Genomic DNA, 20,987 nt, shown 5'->3' with positions numbered 1-20,987 from the left:
CTAACATGGCTGCCTAGATTGTAGCCTGGGGAGGCTAGTCACCTGGCTCTCCTCCCACCCTAGCACCAAATAGCTCTGAGACCTGATGCAAGATGCCTCTTCTGGGCCTCATTTCCCTAGAACAAAAAGGAGCCAAGTTGAGGAGGTATCTGGGGCATGCAATGGAAGGTCGACAGGCTCTTTTCAGTACTTTGGAAATTCTAAAGGAAAGTATGTATCCCCCTTTGCAGAGATCATGAAGCCAGTTTGCTCTGGCTTTCTCCTATCTAGAATTTCTTTTAGCTCAGCCGATGACATCAGCATGGTGATGTCAGCATGACATCAGACCACCATTCTTTTGACAGGAATCCTTATACCCTTGGTTAGTGCAGAAAGGACAAATAGTGGGATGTTAAATGCTGGCTGGTGGGGGCATATTTCAGACCTAGGAAGGGAAGTACTAGAGAATGTGAGGGTCCTTAGAAGGTTGGGCCTTTAATGAGTCGCTCTTGTCCTTGTCACTGGACCAGAGCCACAGTGGAGAAATGTCTTCCTGACCCTTGACAGCCGAGATATCATGGTGACAAATGAGGCAGGTACCTGTTCCAGGCGGCACTTGAGGACGGCCCACTCCACATCCCAGGCAGCCTTGTCGCTGGCATACTGCTGCTGTAGCCGTAGCCTCGCATGTTCATCCTCCCGCAGCTCTGAGCGGAAGTCCTCCAGCAAAGCCTTGAGGGCACTGAATAGTTGCTGGTTCTCCACCACCTTTAGGAACAAGGAGATAGGCCCCATTACCTCTCCCATAAGGATTCACTAAGCAGGAAAGGGAGAGGCTCTGGCAATCAGCTAGTGCTTTGGGCCTCTTCCTAGATTCCCAGATAGAGCATACAAGACAATATAGCATCTGACATTGGTGAGAGAAGGAGGATCCCAATGCTGACCAGGGGACTCCTGGGGCTGAAATGAAGGACCAGATAGACCAGCAGGAAGGCTAAGGGAAGGCTGTCCCTGGGCAAAGGGCAGCTATGTTCTGAGTCTGGAGTTGGGCCCACGCTGAAGATGTCTGCATCAGAGGTACTGGGGCTCTGGAGAAGCAGAAGCAAGGAAACTGTAGGCCACAAGGAGTCCCTGAAGCCAGGCTGCCAGGATGATCAACCCCACTTCACACAGAGCTCTGAATTGGGTCAGGTGCTCTGTCAGGGGGCTGCAGGTAAAACAAGACACATAACACACATCTCCATATACGCTGCCACTCTGGTGTCAGCTATTGAACTAGAAGGGAGTTCTTGAAGGCCTAGTGACTTCATAAACATAGGTGGTCATACTCTAACTGTGGTTACTAGGAAGGTATGGGAAATAATGATTTACAATTAAAACCTAAGGTGAAATGCTTAGTTTGCTCATGCAGGCTTGCTTATGGTTCCCCTGAGATTAGTTGCCTGTCCTCACCTTTCTGTGTCTCAGTCCTCCTCACTACCCTCATGTATAAAAACCAGTTCTGCTTGTTCATCTTGTTCCTGCCCCAGCTCCTCCACTATTTCTGCTTGGGGGAACCAGGCCTGGCCCATCCTCACATGAGGTTGAACACAATCCTTACCTCAGATCAACACACGGAGAATAGGTTTTTTACTAAACATCTGTTTGTTCTTCACATAAAAGATGTTAGACTTTTTAAACCCTGCCTAGCCTTTTGAAACCCTGATTTCTATCTGACCATGGCGCCAGCATGAGCACTATATCAGTAAGTCCAAATGACTTAGCCACACACTTTCTAGATAATACTGGACATAATAGTCCTTCTCTCCTAATTAGACAGAAGGCACCAAAGCAAATCCAGGATTTGGGGGTATTCCTGTTTGGTTCACTAAAGCAAGAGGAGGAATAGAAACTATGTCTTGCTGGATGTAGATAAGCTCCACCTCAAAGACAGAGCCCACACTTAGACAGCAGCCTCTGTGCTCAGCTGACACAGTGCCCCATGCAGCAAGTGCACAGGTCTCCAGGTGTGGGATCTGTGTTCAGGTTATGAGTACTCAAGACTTCACGCTTCAGTTCTGCCTCTCAAGCCATCTATCTAATCCACAAAATCAATAGAGAAGGTTAAATGTAGATAGGAGAATTTAAGATGTACTGATACAATACAGCTGAATCAAAAAAAAAACGTATTTAGTATGAGTAGATTAACTGAACACTCTATAGATGTCTCCATAATGGAATCAAGAAGTTACAGGACCAGCTACAGTAGTGGAGTGGGTTAGCATTATTGCTGTTGGATTTTCCTCACCTTGAATACCAATTTTGGTAAAAAGGTAATCAACTCCTTTTGTAATAGCCCTACAAAAAATAAAATACCTAGGAGTTAACTAAAGAAGTGAAGGACCTCTATGATGAAAACTTTAAAAACCTGAAAAAGGAAATTAAAGCAGAACTAAGGAAGTGGAAAAACCTCCCATGTTCCTGGATTGGGAGAATTAACATCATGAAAATTGCAATATTGCCAAAGGCTATCTACAAATTCAATGCAATACCTCTCAATATTCCAACCTCATTGCTTTAGAAATAGAAGCAACCCCAAAATTTATATGGAGCAAAAGGCATTAAGAGTTTATAATTCAGGCTGGACACTGGTGTCTCTTATCTTTAATTCTGGCTATTCAGGAGGCTGAAATATAAGGGCCGTGGTTCGAAGCCAGCGCAAGTAGGAAAGTCTATGATATTCTTATCTCCAATTAACCACCAAAAAGCCAGAAGTAGAGGTATGGCTCAAGTGATAAGAGTGCTAACATTGACCAAAAAAGCTCAGGGACAGTGCCCAGGTCTAAGTTCAAGCCCCAATACTGACATGCATGCACACACACACATATGTGCACGCACACACACACACACACACACACACACACACACACACACACCATTTAATTCATTTAACATAGAAAAAAATCCATCAATACTCTATAAGTATCTGAGTATAAATAAGTTACGACTATAGGCTCATGAACTAAAGCGGCAATTAATGCAAAGCAGATTTTCAAAACTCTATACCAAAAACACCTAAAAGTCATGTAAGTGTAAAAAAATAATAGATTATACAAGTGCAGTAGAGTGAGAGAAGGTGTCAGAACAATCTTTTCAGAAATATACATCTTCAGAGTTGGGTGTGGTGCTATATGCATGTGTTCTTAATACTGGGGGCACTGAAGCAGGAAGATTAAGAGGCCAGACTCAAGAAACAGAGAAAAAGAGGGAGAAAGAAAGAATTATATACCTTTACATGAAATGTGCTGGAAATTACACAGTGTATGATAGATTCATAATTCATTTAGTATTTTCATCCTTGTACTTTTACATTTAAAAATTTATTTTTGCATCAAATAAATTTTATTTATTTTTATTTATGTCAGTTTTGAGGCTTAATTCAAGGCCTGGGCACTGTCCCTGGGCTCTGTTGCTCAAGACTAGCACTCTACCACTTTGAGCCACAGCTCCATTTCCAGTTTTCTGGGGGTTAATTGGAGCTAAGAGTCTCACAGACTTTCCTGCTCAGGTTGGGTTTGAACGGCAATCCTTATATCTCAGCCTCCTGAGTAGCTAGGATTACAGTCGTGAGCCACCAGCGCCTGGCTGTGTCAAAGGAATTTTAAGCATAAAATAGCAATGATAATTTTGATCCTATCTTTGGAGCCACTATCTAATTTTTACTGAAGAGAAAATGGAGAACCATAAATAGGTTCTTACATGTAACCAACCACTTTCTTTCTTTCCTTCTTTCTTTCCTTCTTTCTTTCCCTTCCTTCCTTCCTCTTTCTTTCCCTCCCTCCCTCCCTCCCTCCCTTCCTTCCTTCCCTCCTTCCTTTCTTTCTCTCTTTCTTTCTTTCATCAGTTGTGGGGCCTGGGCTCTGGGCCTGGGCGCCTCAGCTCTTCAGCTCAAGGCTAGCACCCTACCACTTGAGCCACAGTGCCAGTTCCAGCTTTTTCTGCTTATGTGGGGCTGAGGAACTGAACCCAGGGCCTCAGGCATGCAAGGCAAGCACTCTACCACTGAGCCACCTTCCCAGACCTAACCAACAACTTTCTATGAATTTCAAGTTTCATATGGTCTCAGTCTGCTTTTCTCAGCTCCTCTGCCACCTGACTACTAATAAGATTAGAATCAGAACTTGATAGTCCTTTTGCAGATTGAAAATTTGGCTTTTCTGGAGACAAAGCAAGTTCTTTTTGGCATTAGCAGCTATTGAATTCAATAAAATGAAGTCCTAATGTTTTTATGCCCATTTGGGTCAGAGCAAGCAGCATACTGTTCTATGGCCCAAGGATGATACTAATCTTCATTGAACGCATTACAAAATGCATTCAGTGAAGATTGGGTTATTTTGGGATGAAATTGGTCAAAGGAAAAGAGTGGCCCAGAAAATGGACGCTACTGGTACTGGTTCTCATAATGGCCTGGGAGCAGTATGTGGCATGCAGGGTGCTATGAATGCACCACAGCCATAAATAAGCAAGATTCTTCTATATGATTTTTATGCATCCACATAAAATGAGTAATGGTAATTACTACTATTAACTGCGTCCTATGGGCATAGAGGTGCTAAGTTTTTCACCTCTATGACCTTACTTCTATATCACATCAATCCTGGGTGCATTCATTTATGTTCCATATTTCACAGATGAAGAATTGCAGTTTAGAACATCTTAACAGCCAGGGTCTTATTATTAAGGAAAAAGGAGCCAGGATCACAAGTCTTGCCCCCCATGAAGGCCAGACAAATCAAGCCAGAAAAATTCACCCTCCCAAATATTATACCTTGCCAACTTTTCTCTTTTAAATTCGACTTAGAAAAGCATTTAATGTGTGAGAAACTAATATGGTCTCCTTTATCATGGAATAGTAACAATGAGAAAGCTGAAAGAATGTCTACAATCTCTCTCTCTCTCTCTCTCTCTTCCTCTCTCTCCCTCTCTCTCCCACACACACTTCTTCCTGGTGCCCCTTGCAGAGCGAGATTCTGGGTAAAGATGCCCCAAATCAAGTCTAGGATCAAATTAGGACTCTGGCCCACTTAGATTCGTATATACAGAATGTCATTTTTATGCAGTTTTCTGAACCTTTCAAGCTAAAGGTCTAGATATGCTACCTTTGGGTTGTTGATTTAAGTATAGGTCAGCTTTAACACAAAAATCTGGCTGTCAATCTCCTTAGAGATCTGCGGACTGGGTTTCTATCAAGGTCAAGGAATAAAATGGCTTTGTAATTTCTTCTTCCTACATTGAAGGGTATTTCAGCCATTTGTAGCTCATCTCTCTTGGGTGAGGCTTAAAATAATCCTAAAATCAAGATCAGGAGTTTGACTGCTATAATGTGTCACACTTTGTAACAGGTTCAAGGTTGTATCTTCCTGTAATCCAGCTGCTCTGCAAGTCTACAATAATGAATAAATAATGAATAAAATAAATATAAATATTGTTCACAGGAAACAAAAAGGAAGTTATGGATAAGGTAATATACTAAGATGCTTGAAATACAATTCTAGTACCTATTTTTCAAAATTTCTGCAATATACGCATCAAGTGAAATCATAACTCTATAAAACTGTGAAACTATCATCCTCTCTCTTCCTTTCAACTTGCCTTAGAGCCATGAACTTTGATGTCAGGTTTAATCTGAAGGTAAAATGGATATACTGACTTGTCACTATAGGCTAACCCACAAAAAGCCAGCCACAAAATAGAGGTGATGACCTCTACCTCCTATTTATTTAGACTATTCCACAGAGGCAAGTAAACCATGAGGCCAGATGACCTGATCCTAACCCCCAATCTTTGCAGGTGTAGTTCCTAGATGATACATATAGGAGGGGGACATGATGCAACACTCAAAGGCACATCCTGTACCCACAGGAATCCAGGGAGAAGCCCTTTATTGGGAGATCAGCCAGAAATGCTACATCGGCACATCCTGTAACATTTGTATAAAGAAGCTATTCATCATTCTTACTATTACTGCCATGTTCAGATTAATTTGAAGACTCCTTACTAAAATCACTATCTCCCTGCAGATACAAGAGTGAACTATTGAAGCTCCAAAGTATAATCTGAAATGGAAGGACAGATGCATTTACTGTAATATAGAATCATTTGTCTTTCCCCCACCCTTCCTTTACCTCCAAGAAGATGTTTGGGCATCCCGGCCATGTGGATTCTATGCCTGTAGACTTCACAATTTCCACCAGAGCTCCTCATAATAAATACAGGTGTATGAAACACTAATGTCAAACATATTTAGCATATGCTAAATATATTTAATATCTGATAACAATTATAAATAGTTATCAGCTCCCAGGCTTAAGTAATCAGGACAGATCTGATGAAAATGGATGAAAGAAATCACTGCACAGTTTAGATCTTTGTTATCAGCTGTGAAAGGAAGGTGTAAACTGTTGACTGTGATGAGCTCTGGAAAGGAGAGTGGACAGACAGTCCTTTCCTTAGGCACCCTTGGATGCATATGAATTTTTACTGACGTGTGTACTGTTTTCACAGTAATGGTAACAAGAGAGACAAATCACAGCCAAGATGAATGTTTCATGATCTCAAGCTCTGGTCTGGTTTCTTGTAGTTTGAGAATAGTGAGTCTCTTAAGTGAGGTTGTAAAGCTACAGTCTCATGAATAAACCACAGTGTAACACACACAACTAAAGTATAAAAGCTACAAAGGCTCAAGAAGGGAGCTTGCTTATTTGCTTGCTTTCACAATAGGAGGGAGCCCATGCTGGCCTAGAACTTCGATCCTCCTGTCTCCACTGGGACTGTACTGCACTACCACACCCAGTTACAAAGGAAGTTTACTCATTAAAAAAACTAATAATAATAAGCTGGGATACTAGTGGTTCATACCTGTAACCCTAGTTACTAAGAACACTGAGATCTTAGGATCAAAGTCTGAAGTTAGCCCAGGCAGAAAAGTCCATGAGGCTCGTATCACCAATTCACCAGCAAAAAGCCAAAAGCAGAGTTGTGACTTGAGTGATAGAGCACCAGTATTGGGCAAAAAAGCCAACAGAGAGAGCTAGAGGCCCTGAGTTCAACTACTGGTCCACACACACAGACCCAGACACACACACACACAGCCAAGATGGGTCATAGTTTTGACCTACTAGCTTCTTCTATAATAGTTGTTATTTCTGGAAGTTTTTTCCCTTTGGCCTACATAGACTGAAAGCCATATTGTGAGTACTGGAGAGAACCAAAGTCCAGGAAGAACAGAAAACAAAAGGCTCATTCGCTGAAAGGAGGCTGACTTTTAGAGCAGACTCCAAGGCCTTCACACCACAGCTGAGCTGTGGACCAGGGACAAAGGTCTCTACTCCCACTCAGGCTTGAGACTAGACCTAGTCAGACACTTTAGTGAGCAGCAATAGGTGATACCTTAAAGATGAATAGAGAGCTCATTAGGAACTTGGTTAGGTTCTCCACATTGACGTATGGCTATTATAGTAAAGAGTATAAATTATGGCACATCCCCAAATGAGAGCGTAGGTTGCCTCTAAATTAATTATTTTGATGTCCAGAAGACTTGCTGGTTCTGGAAGTACTAACAATGGAGCGTATAAACAGTCTTAGGAATGCCTCAGATGCCTACACAGCAGTGAGCACGGAGCTCTGCAAGGACTGCAACTAGCTTTCGGCCTCTGTTCTTTTTGTTTCTTTTCTTTTCTTTTTTCCTTGTACTGGGGCTTGAACTCAGGGCCTGAGTGTTTTCACTTAGCTTTTTCCTCTCAAGGCTAGCACTCTACCACTTAAAACATAGCTCGCTCTACTTCCGGCTTTTTGGTGATTAATTGGAAAGTCTCATGGGCTTTCTTGCCTGGGCTGGCTTAAAAAATGTGATCTTCAGATCTCAAACTCCAGAGTAAATAGGATTGCAGGTATGAGCCACTGGCACCAGGCCAGGCCTCTGCTCTTACAGACAAAATGATAGTGCATACTGTGCACAGCTTAATCACTGCCTGGAGACAGAGACCTTGCAACTAAAGATTAGGAAACAGGTAACCTTTTTCAAACGTTTATCAACTTGCTTTTTTTCCTAATTTGTTCCTGAGGTGGGTGGTTACATGTCATTATTTTCTAAACCTTGCTGGACATAATAAATGTTGCCATCTACCAGCTATAAGAATGTGCAATATGACACAAATCAAAGATCAAGGACTGAGAAATTTTGCTACTTGTTCATTATCCTTGAGAAAGCAGTGTGGCCACATTTCCCATGCTGTTTATGGCTCTGTGAGGTTCTCAGGGCTTCTGAAAAGGCCTGTGGTTTTGCACAGCAACTCTCTGAGGCATGTGCACTGGATCTGGCTTCCAGGCTTGCAGACTAATACCCGTGCCACTCACAGACTCAAAGCTTCTAATGGAGAATGTTCACTCTCAGTGAAGCAGCTGTTGCATACAGTAGAACTCATTAATCTTCTGTCCTCAGCCGCAATGCATTGTGCACAGAGATCGACTGTCAGTGCTGTGGATGGGTGGATCCAGGGAAAGGCAGGCCTGATCAGAATCAGGCCTCTACTGTGTCAGCTCATTCTACCACAGACTGTGTGAAGCAGAAACCCACATGTTTGTCCCCATTTTTAAGGGTAATCACTAACAATCAGCATCAGAAGGAGCAGAAGGCAAAGGGAGATAACATTAAGCTATCCTGAGAGTGAGGTTACAGTAGAGTGACTTTACATTAGTTTCCATCCTCAGAGTAACATTTTCCATGACTGCTGTCTGGAAAATTAGATTTGTTACATTTTTTTTCCCTTTTCCAAAGCACTGGGGGGCATATATGGGAAACACCCACCATGTAGTCTTCCATGCAGCAGGTTGATGTCTGAGTAAAAACCATCACAGCTAAACAGATATTTTAGAAGATTGAATGGGAACATCTCTTAAAAATAATAGGGCTGGGAATGTGGCTTAGTAGTAGAGTGATAGCCTTGAGCAAAAGCTGCTCAGGCACAGTGCTTAGACCTTAAATTAAAGCCCGAGGACTGGCAAAAATAACAATACCAATAATGATAAATTACCAAATTTCGGCTAGGTGCTGCTGACTCACACCTATAATCCTGACTATTCTGAAGGCCAAGAGTTGAGGATCTCAGTTCAAAGCCAGTTAGAGAAAGAAAGTCTGTGAGATTTATTTCCAATTAACAAAAAACAACAACAAACAAACCAGAAGTAAAGCATGGCTCAAGTGGTAGAGCACCAGCTTTGAGCAAAAAAGCTGAAGGACAGCACTTAGGCCCCGAATTCTAGCTGCAGTACTGGCACACATACAAAAAAGGAACTGCCAGCTTTGAAAACACTATTAGTAATGTTTTAGTTTCTAACTAGATCACACTGCTGGAAATCTTATTCCATGACCTAAAATCTCCCCATGGCCACACTTCCTAATGGTTGTGAGTAAAGTCTTCTTTGACAGTATAAGCTCCTTCCTAAGTGACATCATTCAGGGTAAGGAAAGGGGTGGTATAGGCAAAGAGTTGCTGTTTCATGTAAATATTTGATCTATATATGGAAGGAAGGCCGTTGAGAGAAATTTCAATTATCCTCTTAGCTTGCACTGTGAATACTGCTACTCTTCCTCATCTGGATCAGGGCCAAAGTCCTGATGACAATCTTCTATCACATGACCCACGCACAGAGCTCTGGGCAGAGGGGCTGGGTGGGAGAGGACTAGCAGTTGTGGAGTCTGGCACACAGTGCTTTTGCATGCCTGTGACTCCAAGGCCAGGGTCTCACCCAGTGTCCAGCTGGCTTACATCTTCACCCCAGCTCACAGGCAACCCAGAGGTAGGGGATGTCAGGCTTCATTGCAGGAGTTCCCTCTGAGAAGCAAAGCAGGCTCAGAAGGGACTCAGAAATATGGCTGCAAGAAAGCTCTATTACAAGGTATCTCTTGGGATCTCAATTCTACAAATCTACTTTAGCAGACGCTTTATATTAAAATGCAAAAAAAAAAAAAACCAAAGAGCTTGGAGTTGTTGGCTTATATCTGTAATCCTAGCTACTCAGGAGGCTGAGATCTGAGGATTATGGTTTATAGCCAGCTTAGGCAGATAAATCTGGGACACTCATCTCCAATTAACAAGCTCGAAGTAGAGCTGTGGTTCAAGTGTTACAGAGAAAAAGCTAATGACAGTACCCACACCTTTAGTTCAAGCCCTATGACTGACAGGCACACACAGGCAGCACACACATACACACATACACACACATTATCATATTTTGGTTTATTAATAACCAGAGTCTATTTCTAGGTTGCTTGGGGACAATAATAATTACTTAGTAACATTGAAATTCTACTTTTCTACATAGGCTTTAATGTTTCCAAGGTGTCATCAAATATTTTTATTTGGGATATTATGATTCAAATAGCCAAAAAGACCTGAAATACTTTATATTGGGGATTTAAATAAAAACTACTTGATATTTCTTTCTTAAAATGATGTTATCAAATCATTGATGTTGGCAATGGCTGTTGAGCTAAACATCAACACAAATGCTCTGCAAGTCCTTTTTCTTGCTGTCATAAGAACATTGCATTAAGATTTTCTCTTCTTGGAAGAACAGTCAACCATTAACATTCATAAATGGTTCTCAATATTTATTTTTTCCTCCTGACATATATATGCTGGATCAAGGGAGGGAGTGGACAACTCAATGGATCTGCTCTTACTAAGGTCCTTAGTTGTGTGTACAAAGCCAAACCACATCATGGACTGATATAGTAAGACTAAAAGGCCAAATAAGTTCAGTGCTCGTGGCTCATAACTGTAACCCTAGCTACTCAGGAGGCTGAGATCTGAAGATCATGGCTCAAAGCCAATACAGGTAGAAAAGTCCATTAGATTCTAATCTCTAATTAATCATGCAAAAGCCAGAAGTACAGTTTTGGTAGTAGCATGTCAGCCTTGAATGAAAAACCTAAGCGACAGTGCCCACGCTGAGTTCAAGACCCAGCACCATCACTTTTTTTAAAAAAGAAAAGGTTGAATGACATGATTTCTTGCGAAAATTCAGCCTCACAAAAAGTCACAGATAGTCAGAGTCACGCAAAGGATTTTCTGTGATTGGGAACACCAACGTATGGAGTAAGACTATACAAACATGGCCTAGGAGCCTCCTCTCCCCATATGCACAAAATGATGGGCTTAAATCTAAGCACCCACCTGCTTGTTGAGTGGTCCTCCATCCAAAGTCTGCAGCCGGGGTACATGGTCACCAGTCTGTACAGGAGTATGTGGGGAATGCTCTCCTACTGGAAAGCCACAGTCTTGGTCACCATCATCTCGGGCTGATCTTTCCACCTGGTGACCCCCCTGGACTCCTAGTTCACCAAGCCCAGGGAAGGTCTCTGGATGTTCACTCTGAAAGCAGCAACATATGATAAACACAGCTTTGCATAGGCCTTTTCTCACTGTAGGCCATATTTTGCACCAACTGGCATCAGGGCCTGGGCCCAGGCAATCTACCCACTTAAGCTTCCTTAGCACTTGGAGCTGTCTACAAGTAGCCTAATTTTTATTGTTTGAGGGTAACCATATGGATTATCAAATCTTTTTTTCAGTCTTCTCCCTAAAAATGCTCATTGTTGTCATTTCATTCATTGGTATGTCGTCCTTTTAGATAGCATAGGATGGGCACTTGATTTATTAGAAAAACAAGTAAGAAACTTTACTTCACGTGAATGGGTATTGCTTACAGTTATAGGGTTTCCTTTTCGATTCTGTCACTTACTACCTTTTTTGTGTGACATGAGAACACTCATAATCTACCTTCAAAGCAAATTTCAAGACCCAATAATACATTGCCAATTATAATGGCATTATAAATTTAATCTCTAGACTTATGTATACTACTTAACTGCAACTTTATACACCTTGACCAACAGTTACTCACTTTTCCAACTGTCAAAGCCCTGGTAACCACCATTCTACTCTGGTTCTACAAGTTTGAAGTTTTTGGATTCATATAAAAATGCAATTATGCTATACCTATGTTTCTGCATCTGTCTTATTTCATTTAGTATATTGCTCTCCAGATTTAATTATATTGTTGCACATGACAGAAATTTTTTCTTATTTGCAAAGCTGAACAATATTCATATATATATATAGATAGATCACATTATATTTATCCACTCATCCATCCATGAGTAATTAGAGTGATTCTATATTCTATTGTAAAAAAATTAGCTATAGTTTTAGAAATAGGAGAGATCAACAGAAAGCCCTACAATCAATTATTTATAAGATTTGCTTAACGATAATTTTCTATGGATCCTTGAAGGCCATTTGAATCAATTTTTAAAGACTTCGTTCACCTTGAAGAAAGAGAATCATTATTCATAGTATTACTAAAACTTACTTATGCTGTTCACTAGAGTGGAAAACAGACAAAAGGCCTTTGAGAGTTCAATGCTTTGAAGTAGCTGAACAAGTAGCCCAGGTATTGTTGCACTCAACATACAGCCTAGTAGCTCCAGCCTATGCTCACCAGAAAGCAAAGCCTATGGAGATAGAGGTCACTCTACCTTCACTTCAGCAATAAACCAATCACAAAGCAAAAAGCTCTGTCCTGTGGCTATTTATGGATCTAGGAATTGAGATATGATGGGGAAAACATACATGAGTTCCAGAAGTGATGTGGTGGTATACATATAATCCCAGTAACTCAGGAGGCAGAGTCAAGAGACTTTAGAATTTGGGCAAAAGTAAAACATACACATACACGCATGCACACAAAGACACACACAAATTATCAAAAACAAAAGAAAAAAAATGAAGGACTGGGGGATGTAGCTCAAGTAGTAGGATGCTTACCCAGCAAGCATGAAGCCCAGGGCTCCATCCCCAATAGGACAAAATAAAACAAAACGTTATAAAGCTGGGTACCAGTGGCTTATGCCTATAATCCTAGCTACTTCCAAAGGCTGAGATCTAAGGATTTAGGTTCAAAGCCATCCTGGGCAGAAAAAGTCTGAGAGACTCTTACCTCCAATTAATCACCAAAAACCTGGAAATAGAGGTATGGCCTAAGTGGTAGAGTGCTAGCTTTGAGACTAATAAAAGTTCAGGCATAGTGCCCAGGCCCTATTGTCTTGGGCTCTAATATCTGGGAACATGAACTAAAATGGGAAAGAGGGCAAACATTTAAGCCCAGCTTTTTTTTTTTGCATTTAATCACTACATTTATTCAAATTAATTAATTATACATTTTGCTTTGACAATGGTCATTATCTTAAAAGAGTCATCTGGTTTTCCCACATTAAAAAGTATATTGTTAATTGCAGTCAACTAACTATGAGAGCCCAGAGACTGCAGCAACACAGACACTGGTCAGCGTAGGGATAGGGACTCCATGGTCCTTAGCATTTTCATCACATGGTTCTCACTGGGCTTAATTCTAGCTATTATAAACAGCAAGGTTGGGTGAGATGGTAAAGGAGATATCAGGCAGAGCACCTCAGTAGATTAATAAATCCAACAGCAAAGGAGATGACAGCAACACTTCATTCTAGAACAGAGCTAGGTCAAAGCACAGCACAGAATTCTTGATTACATGTATACTTGGACAAGCCATTGCATTTTTATAGCTTGGACTGAAATTTACAAAAATAATTGAAAGTAATAGAACATGGTTTTGTAGGAAGTGAAGGGCAACCGTATCTGAGGGTCAAGAACAAAGCACACAAAGAGAATGAACTCCAGAGTGGCATTACCTCAGTGAAATCCTCTCCTCCCTCCTCCATCTGCTTCCCCTGCCGCCAGTGTTTCAGTAGCCACCTGAGCTTGACATAGAAGAGGAAAATGTTCTGCTTTAAGGACCGAAGCTCCTGCTGCAGCAGATTCTTCTCATCACTCCAAGTTCGCTCATGGAGGGTGTTCTGTAAAGCCAGGCTGTTCATCTCCAGTTCTTTCCACCTCAAGGCATACAGATGCTCCTCCTCCATCTTGAACAAGAGTAAAGAGGAAGTATAACATGTGTCTTCTTCAATTTGCCACTCAAACACAACTAGAGGGCTTTGCAAACTGTTGGTCAATCTAGACCACTTTCCAAGGAGGATGTGAAATACCGGAGGATGTGAAGGAGCATTCCTCCCCTCCCTCCCACCCTATACATGTAGGGTGATAAATGACTTGAAATGTTTACTATGTAAAAAATCCTTAAAGCATTTTGTGATCAGAAGCAAGTACTGTTTCAAGGGAGGAAACTGTAGACATTTATTGCTGTCAATATCTCACAGTGGTTTTAGATTATTTCTAAATCCTTTCAGGAGACTTGTTTCTTGGATGTGTAGCTTACAGTCATTAAATTCATTCCAATTTTCCTCTGTGCAAGTATGTGACACAAGGCATGTTGAATGCCAAAAAGCCAATCCTTTGCTTTTACTTTCTGAGCACCATGGCTCCTCACCTCTGACAGAGAATATCAAGCTGATGAAAAGTCCACCAAGAGCTGGGAAGCCAGAGTGGCAAAAAGACAAGGTGGTAATTATGTCCACATTTAAGATTTAATGTTCCTATCAGATATGCCTATCTCTGAGGGAAATAACAAAATTCCTGGTTCTTAATTTGGTGGCGTGTCTTTTTGTTTGGGCTCAGCTAAGTTTCTTTTTCACTCACAGTTGGCACTCTCTTCAGCAGAGCCTCTAGTCCAGAATTTTGCTGATTAATTGGAGTTTTATGCATTTTTCAGCCCAAACTCGCTTCAAACTTCAATGCTCAGAGCTCAGCTTCCTCAAATAGACAGGGTTACAGGTGTGAGTCACCAATCTCTGGCTTATATTCCTGTTTTCTTTCTAAACACCTACTGGCATGCTTCGAAGCCATCAAAAATTATTAGGCATCAATCCTGACTAGGCCAAAGGATGCAAATAAAATCCCATTTTGCAACTAAAGGTACAAGAATAATCTCTGTAGTAGCCATAACCACATGAGAGCAAAGGCTTCCATGCAACAAACCAAAACTGGGGTTAGAATGTCAGCCTTACCATTTATTAGATTCCCTCTCCTGATTTAATACTCCCTCTTATGCTAAAAGCCAATATACTGGTAATTCTCAGGAACCCTGGGGTAGGACTAATGGCTGTCTGTGAATGCTACCCAGATGGTTAAAGTATTAAATGAAGGCCAGTCAAGGGAAATGTGAGGGCTCTGGGCAGGACCAGAGTTCTACAGATGCCCATAGCCAATGGGCAGGACCAGAGTTCTACAGATGCCCATAGCCAATGTCCTAATACCTGCTGTACACGTACAGCTAAAAACTGGCAATTTTATCCACCACCTCAGCAGCTCTCAGAGGTCTGAGGCTGGTGTGGACACAAGAATGCACGAGTCCAGAGTGAAGGGTAACTTGGTACACTGGAAATTTCATGTCTGCAGCTCCTCCTCTGCTCTGCTCTCAACTGATTCACAGTGGGAAGGCTTCAGTTTCCTTGGAGACTACATGAAGGCTGCACAAGCCGCTCTGAAGACATGATGGAAAGGTGTTGAGACCCCAGATGCTACACCTTCAAGGGGCATCCCCATGCCCTTTGTATGCAGCACCTTCTCCCACCCAGGTTCTCCTTTCCTCTCTTTCTCCTCCTATCAGTGTCCCTTAGGAGGCCTCAACTGCCTCTTAAAATCACACAGCTAGGTCTTCCTTCCCCTAGGGACATAAGAGGATACTTCCATTTCACTTCTGAATATGCCCAGAGAACAAAATCTCCCACTCTGAAGTTTCATCTTCAGCATACTCCTCGATGGTGAACCCAGTGTTACATGTACAGGGGTCTTGCCACTGTCTTAGCAGCTTCACTGATAAGCTCACATTTCAAGATATTTTGGAGGCTATGCTAAATAAATGAACAATTTAAATTAGGAATTTGTCTCCTAAGTGACCAAGTCATTTTCCTTTCGTAATGTTATGTGAGACAGCGGAGAACACTCAGTCCTAGCCTTCAGCTCTGCCAATCCCCTGTAACCCACTCAGATGCCCCTGGCCTCAGTCACCACACAGCCATACGCATAGAACACAGACTCCTTGCCAAAGTAGATTCCAAGATACACTGGGTCCTTCATGGTACACAGTATAACATCAAGGGACACACCATTCAGGATCCACTTCTCTGTTTTGTTTTAAAGAAGCAGCTATCTTCCAAGAATACAAAAAGGAGAAGTAGCTATGGCAATTCTGAGCCTAGATATTCATCTCCAACTTAATTAGGTATGAGGGTATCAGAGATCACAATGTCCTGGGGAGGCTTGGAACTAGAAGTGCCTGCATCTGTGGAGTCCCTTCCACTGAGAACTCTGGGAAAGGATTTAGTGGATAACAGATAATTAGCCTGTATTAGGTTATTTGAAAATGGCTAAAGAGTTAACCAGGCCATAGTTCAGTTACTGGCAGCTTCTTTAAGACAATGGTTTAGGGTGAGTCTATGCTTCAGTAAAAAAAAAAAAAAAAAAACTGGCTTGATAATCAGTGTAACTGACCTAATTCCATTTGCATTTAACGCCCGGATTTGATATTAGTTGTGGTAAAATTAGACTAGGTATGAGAAGGCTTCCTAATACCATAAACACACTCCTTTATTCTCATCTTAAGTTTTGCTTTATGTGGTTTGTTACCCAAAATCAATCACAGTCCAGAATATTAAATCAAAAGTCCAAGAAGAACAATTTAGTTTAAAATTACATCTTGCTATAAATCCCAGGCTGGCTTTGCAATCCTCCCTTTCTCTACCTCTGAAAGTGTTGAGGTTACAGGTATATATGCCCTGCCATAAATTTTAATTAAGATTAACTATCATGTGTTGTTATAATGGCTATATTTTATGATCAGTCATTGTTAGTCTTTTATTGTGTTTAATTTGTAAGTTAAATTTGATCATAGGTCCACATACATACAGAACTGGCAAACATATAAGGGTTTTGATTCCATTTGTGATTTTGAGAATCCACAAAGCAGCTAGGTGCTGGTAGCACATGCCTGTAATGCTAGCTACTCAGAAGGCTGAGATCTGAGGATCGCCGTTCAAAGCCAGCCCGGGCAGGAGAGACCGTGAGACGATTATCTCCAATAAACCACCAGAAAAGCCAGAAGTGGTGCTGTGGCTCAAGTGGTAGAGACTTTGCATTGAGCTGAAGAGCTGACAGTGCCCAGAGTTCAAGACCCACGACCGACCAAATAAAAAAAAATCCACAAAGCAACCTGCAGTGTGTGAGACAAGTGTATTGAAATCCACAAAGCAACCTGCAGTGTATAAGACAAGTGTATTGAAAAATGTCCCACAGAGCAGAGAAATGAGCAGTTGTCTTTATGGAACTTTTTTTGGGGGGGAAGCACCACTGGGTGATATGTCCATATGCTTATGGGTCATTTAGCCTGTACATGATTGACAGCATTCTTTACAAATGCATACTGATGTCTTTTCTGAGGAAGGCTGCAGGCTAAGAAGCAATTGTGTTGAAATGCCTGTGAAATATTTACCTTGTGGATCTTGTTTGTAAATGCCTCTGTCTCCTCTTGATGCAGTCTGGTCGCCTGCACGAGCTGACCCTGTAGCTCTTCTATCGAAACACTCTGCTCAGGTAAAACAGGGGGGCCCCTGAGCTATCAGTGGGATAAAGGAAGGGGTTTAGTGGAAATGAGAACTCTGCTTGACGTGATGACACAGGACAGACATCCGTACAAGCTGAGACATACATGGGAGACACAGCACGTGGGGCTGCAGCAGTGGAGTGACTGTGGCCACCTACCCTGGGGCTTCTCACAGGAGAGCCTGACACTCGGAGCGACACGGCTACCTGTGGGGCTAGGTCATGGGCTAATCTACCTGCCCTTCACCTCTATCTCTCACCTAGAGGCAGAGTGTAAGTGGAGCCTTGGCATCTGAACTTCACCCCCAACCACCACAAACTAGCCCCAGAAAAGGAAGCCAGGCAGGGTTTACAGTTGGGGGTCCTTGCCAATATAGCAGCTTCTAGCTTTTGAAATATACTAGTTGTAGAACTGAGTCAAGAATGGCCACCTATCACTCAGCTGTGTAGATTCACTTCCTGAGTCATATGGGGATCTCTTAGGTTGCACAACAATTCTGTTCAGGTATGTGCTTATTAGGGATTTCCCTGTCTACCAAACATGACTTCCATTCACCTCGGCAATGTGACCCTGGGTGCTCAGGGTGGATGGGGTAGGGCTCTTCTTGAGGCCAAATACTACTGTTAAGCCTCTGAAGAGTACAAACTGCCCGAGAGGAACAACACAAAGACATCTGTATATTATATTCAGGCTAAAACCAGACACAGAATTTGTATTTTTGTTGGTGGTGATTTAATCCTGAAGTCCACACGGCCATGGGAGAGAAATCAGTCATTACTTTTTAAATTAAAATATGTTTTGTTTTTAAAAGATGGAAGCCGTGATACTAAAAATTTTAAGCATCATTAAAATTAAAGCAAGATATTTGCCCACTCACTTGAGCTACTCGAAGATAGGTGATTTATAAAGCTAGGAATTAGAGTGGACTGTTGCAATAAAACCATGTCGTTTCCCTGGCTCTTTCTCTCCCAGGGGATCACTGTTCCTCTCCAGTTGTCATGAGTGAAGATCATGCCCCCAAAACAGGAAATGTAGAAACAAATGTGGAAAGCCCTTCACTTAGCACTGCTGGGTAATGGAGAACACTTAGAGGAAGAATGAAGGAAAGGAAATCAGAGACCCCTGGGATTCATCAACGTTGCAATCAAATTTTAAAAGCTAGATTGAAACTCATCCAACTGTAAAGAAACCCAAGAACTTCTGAGAACATTAAATGCTTAAGTTTGTCAGTTGCTGGAAATTAATCTTTTATCTGAGTTTTCTTTGAAAAGAGGTATTTCTCTATTGGTTGAGTTTACCCCAGTGACTAGTTTTTCATTTCTAAAAGCCCTGTGTTATTACTTTCAAATGTGTGGATTTTTAATGGTAGCAACTTTTTCTTGTCTCATGTTTGCTTGTCTTTTATAGTTTTGAACACATTTATTGCAGAGTGTCTTATTTGATAAATTTGAAGGTCTTGAGTCAAATCCTACAGTGTGCTTACTCCTGCCCTGTCAGATAGCTTTTTGATTGTGTGCTTATAGTTCTGCATGGTGAGTTCATTTTCAATGGGTAGTCTATGTGTCTCCTATGTGGCTTGAATGAGATTATACCTCCAAGGTTAGTTTTGTGTTTGCAGGAGGCATCAGTAAGATACCAATTCCTTGGGCCTTCCCATACCAAATGGGCAAGATCACTTCAAAGCTTGACCATGACCCTGGCTCCGACTCCTATTCCCAACTCAGAGCCCTTGGTGGGTGGTTGAGTATCCTATTGTCTCCCTCCTGCCTGGCAACTATAGGCCAATGTTTCTCCTGTTCATTCATGTCTCTTGGCAGGTGCTAGGCACATGGCCTAGTCTCTAGTTCCCTTGGAGCTACTGCAACCAAGAGTCCTGGTTACCAATTCTGGTAACTATTCTCTTAACCCATCCACCTAATGATCAGATAATACTTTCATTTTCAATTCTAAAATAAATTCCAGTCTTAAGGATTACTCTGACTGTCCTGATAACTCAGTTATATAAATAAAAGGATATTTTCTGTTTCATTCAACCAATACTGATTGGGTACTCAAGAGTACTAAGCACTGGAGTCAAAGCAGTAAATGAAGCCATCAAACCCTGTCCTTAAGAAAGAGCTGCAGAGTTCAGGTGTTTCCTACTTGCAGCAATGTTTCCATGTGGCCTGGACTGCTGACTACCAGCTTTAGTTTCCAGTTACATGTTATTCTACAAACTTAAAATGCAAAGGCCCTTCACATTTCAATGCATTGGGTACCATCAGAAAGCTTTATACTTTTAAGGTATTAAAACAAATATCCTAATCAAGTTTAATAAAGAAAAAGGATAATCAATGCAAATTAATTTCTATTTTCAGGTTGAGTATCCATTATCCAAAAATGCTTGGGACCAGGAGATTAACATGTCAGACTTTTTTTGTATTTGTATTTCTATTTTTCTATTTGTAGTTATATTTTTTGCATGTATATGATTCACATTGGGATAGGCCAAGTCTAAACAAAAAATCCATTTGTGTTTTGTATGTACTTTATACACATGGACTGAAGATTACTTAATACAATCTTCAAAAACATTCAGTGCATACATTTTTGTAGTACAGAATTTTATCTCTCTGGAGTCATGTGGGTAGCTCAAAAAGTTTTGGATTTTGGAGAATTCTGGACTTCAAATTAAGGCTACTTAATCCATATTACACTAAACTATTTGATTTGGCTTCAATCTTAATAAACATTTTATTATTTCAAACAAGTAGATAAGCCTCATATTTCATTATATGGCTATCCTGTTTCAGCCACACCTTTGAGAGGTCACAGAAGAGGACCCTTGAGGTCTTGTGAGGGTGTTGGCCAAGAATGTCTGATTTCTATCTAGGCCTATCAGAAGTTTATTTTCTTGGATTATTCCTTTTGGCTAATGGAATATTAAAATTCCTGACAGCCACTCCTAGCCAATATGCCAATGTCACTCCAGTGTTACAAAGAACAAAATACAAACACATTATAGCAAAAGTTTCCATCTAGAATGACTCTATTGCCACATATCTTCATACAAGTACATACATTCGGGGAACGTTTCCTACAACATATAAATTTCCTCTAGGAAAATAAACACATTCCTTCATCACTAAATTCCCAAAGGCTTGATTCTAAAACCCATCTCTTGTTCACTTACCTATGATCCTGATCATACACTACACAAATGCCTCCTGATCTGTGAATGCAGTTTTGCTGTTGGTGTATTTTGGTTTTACAATACTAGAGTTTTAACTTAGGGTCTCACACTTGCTAGACAGGCATTCTACCACTTGAGCCACTCCACCAGACCTTTCATGTGTTAATTTTATAAGATAAGGTTTTACTTTATGCTCAGATCA

At 41.3% G+C, this 20,987-nt stretch overlaps 1 protein-coding gene across 1 annotated transcript in view; it reads right to left on the bottom strand.

The window, feature by feature from the left end:
- Mtcl1 (microtubule crosslinking factor 1) overlaps nt 1–20,987 on the bottom strand; it is a 130,350-nt gene that overhangs the window by 22,991 nt on the left and 86,372 nt on the right. Inside the window, exons 7-9 of the mRNA XM_013027160.1 lie at nt 13,748–13,978; nt 11,196–11,393; nt 580–747 (exon numbers count right to left, since the gene is read on the bottom strand). Of these exons, the coding sequence (XP_012882614.1) occupies nt 580–747; nt 11,196–11,393; nt 13,748–13,978 (597 nt within the window). The remainder of the gene's footprint in view (nt 1–579; nt 748–11,195; nt 11,394–13,747; nt 13,979–20,987) is intronic.

This window comes from Dipodomys ordii, unplaced genomic scaffold (assembly GCF_000151885.1).
Source record: "Dipodomys ordii isolate 6190 unplaced genomic scaffold, Dord_2.0 Scaffold100, whole genome shotgun sequence".
NCBI classification, from domain to species: domain Eukaryota; kingdom Metazoa; phylum Chordata; class Mammalia; order Rodentia; family Heteromyidae; genus Dipodomys; species Dipodomys ordii.
Note: the sequence above shows the minus strand (reverse complement) of the source record. Positions and strands in the feature narration are given on the sequence as shown.